Source organism: Trachypithecus francoisi, unplaced genomic scaffold (assembly GCF_009764315.1).
Source record: "Trachypithecus francoisi isolate TF-2019V2 unplaced genomic scaffold, Tfra_2.0 Lachesis_group4, whole genome shotgun sequence".
NCBI classification, from domain to species: Eukaryota; Metazoa; Chordata; class Mammalia; order Primates; family Cercopithecidae; genus Trachypithecus; species Trachypithecus francoisi.
In genome coordinates, this window is record NW_022681469.1 from 79,291,007 (window position 1) to 79,297,006 (window position 6,000).

Below are 6,000 nucleotides of genomic sequence, written 5' to 3' on the forward strand. Positions count from 1 at the left end.
ATGATACTGGTGCTGTCTTTCAAATAGATGAAAATAATACATTTCAATAGATCATGTGCTTAGTATTTTAGCAGTGGGGATTGGTTTGCATTAAGTCAGAATTTGTTTAAATAGGACTATTGTATACAAACATGTTACTGACTTTACAGCTTGGCATCTTACAAAAATAATGACACATTTTAGTGGGTTTGAATTTCCAAAATCTCTTGCCAGGTAGGAAAGGGAGAAATTGCATATGGGTTTTATGGCTTTTCATGAATAGACCATTTTCTTTTTGACCAAAAATATGAAGAAAACGTGTTAGGTAGAGATGTTTGGAGATTTCTCATGTCTTCTAGTAGCAAAAATACAAATTCTGCTGAAACAGCCCTTTTATTATGTACATTTTAAAGGTAAAATTCAGAACAAATTATGTTTTTTATGCTGGGTAGGTAGAAAGAGACATTGTATAAGCTTGTTTTTTCCCCTGCATATGTGTTATTCATGATATTTAGCAAAAAGAACTTTTCTGCTAAGAACTTTTGTAATGAATATTACTCATTTTTGTTAAATTGGTTGGGCAGTGAGAAGGCGTGTAGAGAACCCTGTATCATTATAATCTGTTTTATTCTTCTGTATGACTTAAGCACATTGCCCCGTCAGTTGCATTCTTGAAATACGTAATAACATATTTGTTTTCAGGATTACAGCTCTGTTGTATTCAAAATGCAGTTTTCTGGACCAAAATGTCCTTCTTTTTATGTGCTGTGGTATGGCAGATTACTGTTGCATTGAAGTTTTTATTTAGAAGAAATGTACTACACAGGGTATAAGAAATAGCTTTGCAATAAAGGAGACTGTGGTCAAAGCATAGGGGCAGTAGTGGATAAATTGTGCAAAAGGCTGTTTGTTTGGAAATCAAATTTAATTTAAAAGAGCTTTCAATCACTAGTTAATATAACTGCTTTAAATTTACAGACAGTGGGAGTAGCTCACCGTTACCCAAGTATGCTTCATCTCCCAAACCAAACAACAGCTACATGTTCAAACGGGAGCCCCCAGAGGGATGTGAGCGAGTGAAGGTCTTTGAGGAAATGGCGTAAGTAATGTCTTTTCTGTCAGCTGGGATCTGCAAAGCTGTAAAGCTTTTTACTGAGACCAGTTGATTACATATGAATCAACTACTCTATCCAGCTGATAATGTGTTTCAAAAGCAAATTATGTAAAGAGAATTGAATAGGCAAGAGAGATCTTACTGAAGGAGAATTGGAGTCTGTATGCTGGAAATGTATAAGCCAATACAAAGAAACTTGGAAACTTATTCTTACTACCTGAAAGATCTATTTTTAATCATTAAGAATTGTCATTTTGAGAACTCTTAATTTAGATGGCTAACAAAGAGACTTTAGGAGTAAAGTTAATATCCATGTGTGACTAGCTTAAAGACAGTGTACTCCACAAGCCGGAAGGAGATTAGTCTCCTTCTCTATAGCCGCCCTATAGCCGCATCTAGCTTGCTTATTCAGACTTTCTGTTCACAAGGGGTTTTCTTAATGAAATTTTAATATGTGTAAGTTAGAAATGAAATTAGAAAAAGAGGTTCATGCTGTAAACACTGGGCAGAGTAGCTCAGAAGACTGTGTGGTTCTTGGATGCACTCATGCCTTTGTTCCAGTGCAGGTGCCTAGTGGAGGGTGCAGTGCTCTTGCAATCTAGAAGGACCCATCTTGCAGGAGCTGGTGGCTTAGCTCCTGGGAGTAGGAGGAGAGGAAGGGCTTGTGGACCCAACCTCTGTTGAACTGACTGGCTTTTTGGGAGACCACTGAAACTCTCCCCCCTACTCCACCCCCCATCTGTACTAGTGGAGATCTATCTAGAAAGAAAAAAGGAGGAAGTGTTTAAAACTAAATACATGATGGACTAATGCCCCCTGCCTCCAGTGTACTTTTTCTTAACAGAAAAGGTCATTCTAACTTTGCATAATCTTCACTTATAATATAGCAGACTTTTTCTACCTTCCTAAATGATTAAAAGCAAACTAATGATCTCTATTTGTCTTCCTGGTTCTTTTGAAAATCCTCTTGTCTCAAATACCACTTCCGTGCTGTGTGCATGAATAGTCTGCCAACTGACTTGTGCTATGGAAGATGTTTATCCCTCTGTATACACTTAACCCATCTCCTGCCATTTACATTTTAGCTGTTTTAGAGAACTCCAGTTAATTCAGAAAATGCTTAACTTGTTCTGTGTTCGTGATTATAAATCTAATTTTGTTTTATGGTTTTAGGTCTCGTCAGCCTATCTCGGCCCCTCTCTTTTCATGTCCTGACAAAAACAAGGTTAATTTCATCCCAACCGGATCAGCTTTCTGTCCTGTAAAACTTCTAGGCCCCCTCTTACCTGCTTCTGACCTTATGCTCAAGAACTCTCCTAACTCTGGCCAGAGCTCAGCTTTGGCAGCTCTGACCGTTGAGCAGCTCTCATCCCGGGTTTCATTTACATCTCTTTCCGATGACACCAGCACAGCGGGCTCCATGGAGGCCTCTGCCCAGCAGCCATCCCAGCAGCAGCAGCTTCTGCAGGAACTGCAGGGTGAGGACCACATCTCTGCTCAGAACTATGTGATCATCTAAAAAAGGGGGAGCTGGCCTCCACCCTATGTTCCATGGATTAGGAACAAGATTTCAGACATCTATCTGCATGGAGTGACAAACTTTCTGAACACCACCACCACCACCAATGCTTATCAGCATCATAAAGTATCTCTTAAACACTGATCTTGGCAGGGACGGAACTCCTATTCAGCAGTTTTTGTGGAAAGCAGTAATGCTTGCAAAATGTGTGTGTCATTCAGCATTTTAAGTGGAGACTATGCATTTCATAGTATGTTTGACAGATTAGTACTGTGTCCTGTGTTTTGTTCCAGATTCTTCAGTATAAATAAGCTCTATATAAAAAAGTTGCCTGTCTAAATAGAAAATGTCTTGCTGTGTTTTGTCCTATGGAAAATACTGTACTTCAGGATTATGTTTACAATTGATCCAGGTGTTTGTTTCTAACTTCTGTAATACATACAATGCAAAAAAAAAAAAAAAAAAAAATGGCCACAACAGTTGCACAGTGCCCACCCTATGGCCTAGCTTCAGGTACTTCAGTTGAAGTCTAAACTCAGGTAACTTGGAATGTATATCATATTGGGATATTAAATATTTCACAGCTAAAAAGCTAAAGAGGGAACATCACTCTTTTGCCTTTCCTTATTTTGTGCATTTCCCTTTCCTCATTACATTCCACATTCTTAGAATAAGAAGTGCATTCAATCCTAGGAGAATGATAATCCTGGACATGGGTGAACATGAGGAGAACCAGCAAAATCTGTGGTGTTTGACATCACTTATGTCATGTGGTTACAAGTAAAACAACTGTTGCATTCACTGTTTCAACATGTGTACGTGTGGCTTTTTTAAAAGTTCAGGTGTTGCTCAGTAAAGGACTGTTACAATGTTGCAAATAAAATGTTCAGTACTAGACTGTACATAAACATTCCACATTGTGATGAAATTTAAAGACAGGAATGTCTAGAGTTAATTTCAAAATAAGTGAAGTATTTGACTGAATGGTTGAGATTTTTTTTTGTTTATGTTAGCCATCAGGGTCATAACTGTTACCATTTTATCTAAAGACACATATTTATGTTTAGTTTCTCCCTTGGAAATTATTTTGCAGGTGAAAAAGTGACATACTTTTGGTTATTGTTTTCCTCAAGCAGTTTAGGTGCATGATCTTCATTTACATAGAATACTTGGGTCTCAGAATTGTTGCAACATAAATAAGCAGGTTTTTTGGTGACTTACAAGAGCAATAGTTTGAAGCTATCTCATATAGGCCTCTCATAATACATAATCATGAATAGTTTTGAAATTTGTGACATGTGAAGTAGAGCATAAACTCAAGAAAATAGCCTTTAACTTGCAAACTTTTGACGCAAGTTCTCCACAAAATATGAAGAGAGCCCTAGGCATTCCTGATTGGTCAGTGGGAAAGCCTAACTTTCATTGTTTTCTTCAGTACAAAGAATATCCAAAAGCGAAGTTTTTGTATTTGTATTCCACTACTTTCAATTCAATAAAACCTAGAGTTGTTTCATATGCACCTAAAGTATATGGCACAATTTTCTTAACAATTAGGGGAACAATGTGCCTATAGTTAAAGGAACGTTTCAGTTCCCTTCATTCATTCCTGGGTTTTTCTTTTTGCTTATTTTCTAAGACGGTTGAAGAAGGATGAGTCTATAGAAAGCAACACCATTGATTTTTTTTTAAGAAATGATATATATATGTATATGTTTGTGTGTGTGCGTATGTATTCTGTGTATTATTTTGTCATGATCTCAATTCTCTTCTTTCCACCAAAGTTTGCCGTAACATTTTCTCCTGAAGGTGCATTCTGGCTCCTTTAAATTAGTCAGTGTTATATTGTAGGAGACTGTCATGGAAAAAAGGACTCAGTTTACTTTTGTCATTTTCACAGGGGAACCTTTTAAAACAATCTTTTCAGCAGCAGATACCTTTAACCCTAATAATCTCAGGCCTTGATGAAAATACTCTATTTTGTAGATTATGGTTAAAGGGAGAAAATTACTAGTTCCGTAAGATAAATATGAGCTCCATTTAACTTCTGATATCTGGTTTAGCATTACATAATATGTTGATCTTACACTCTGCTTTTGTCCAAATAAAATGCAATAGTATCAATATCGATTTCAGAAAAATGGACTGAATATGCTTTCTTGGTGATTAAATCTGATGTACGATATTTATAGTGATGTGCTTTTATTTTCTCATGAGATACTAAATATTGTGTTGTACATTTGTTCTTAGCATACATTAAAGTTTTGAACCAAATGTGTTAAAGCTTACGCTTTGCCATGTAAATTTCCCAGAAGTTGTTGAGCTCAAATGTATCCTACATCCAGCTGTAGAAATTTGTCAGGAGTTGTTTAAATTTTGTATATAATTGTACTGTTTAATTCTAGCCATTGCGCTGAACAGTATTTGAGTTACCATACAATATGGCTTTACACAAGGAAATGTGTGGCTTTTGTTTTGTATTTTTTCAGTATAGAAGTTCCTGTGTCTTATTTAAATAAAGTTATTAGTAAAACTGGAATAGTTCACACATGTTTTTGGAAAGAATGGGGTTGTTGGCTCATTACCCGACAGAGATAAATTCGGCTCGGGGTAATGGTAGTTTTCTGTACTCCTTGAGTTCCTGACCTGCATCTCTGGAGGTGTGGGGTGTCTAACTGGATCAGATTTCTACAACCTGATTTCCTCTTGGCATTTAACTTACACACTCTCCATCACAAGGTGAGAAGCTAGAGGTCTTAAGTTCCAAGTCGTTGTACGGTTCCCAGGTATGATCACATTAAATAGAGAAAACATTGTTCTCACATCACTTTATACCTCAGAATTTATATAAATGAGTTTAAATTCAATGAAATCATTTCAAAGGAAGTTGCCTATTTCTTGCAAGCAAAGCTGCAGCAATAAAATTTAATTTTTTACTTTTTTGTTTAGATTCAGAATAAGATGGAGAAAAGCTTTCAAAAGAGTGTTGACATTATACCCAGTTATCCAGACATGGATATGGTTTGGTAGGCCATATGGTAGCGTGAAAGCAAGAACAAACCACTCTGAGAAATAATTTATCAGCAGAGTGTTGTTCACTTCCAAAGCACATCTCAAAGAGATAAGATTTGATCTTTAAATTGAACTTAAAAGTGACCAGTAGCTGTGGTTTTGGCTGAGAAAAATAAAACATAACTTTTTAAATGGTGGGATGTATCAGCTATGTATATGTTATTTAGGCAGGAAATTATCTACCTTATACAATTTTAAATTTCCATTGCAAGTGAATTCATGTGAAGGAAAGTGGAATTCCCAGCCCCGTCTCTTCTTGACTCAATCATATAATAAGTAATATAAACAGCCCTGAGAAGTTAATACAGTATTTGCAAAA

General features: G+C 36.4%; 1 protein-coding gene across 4 annotated transcripts in view; it reads left to right on the forward strand.

Annotated features, from left to right (window-relative positions):
• GLCCI1 (glucocorticoid induced 1) overlaps nt 1-5,145 on the forward strand; it is a 138,374-nt gene extending 133,229 nt beyond the window's left edge. For 3 of the 4 annotated variants that reach the window (XM_033193442.1, XM_033193445.1, XM_033193444.1), the window contains exons 7-8: nt 958-1,078; nt 2,267-5,145. In XM_033193442.1, coding sequence (XP_033049333.1) covers nt 958-1,078; nt 2,267-2,612 — 467 coding nt within the window. In that variant the 3' untranslated portion in view covers nt 2,613-5,145. The remainder of the gene's footprint in view (nt 1-957; nt 1,079-2,266) is intronic. The other variant, XM_033193446.1, reaches the window with a different exon arrangement.
• The last annotated feature ends 855 nt before the right edge of the window (nt 5,146-6,000 follow it).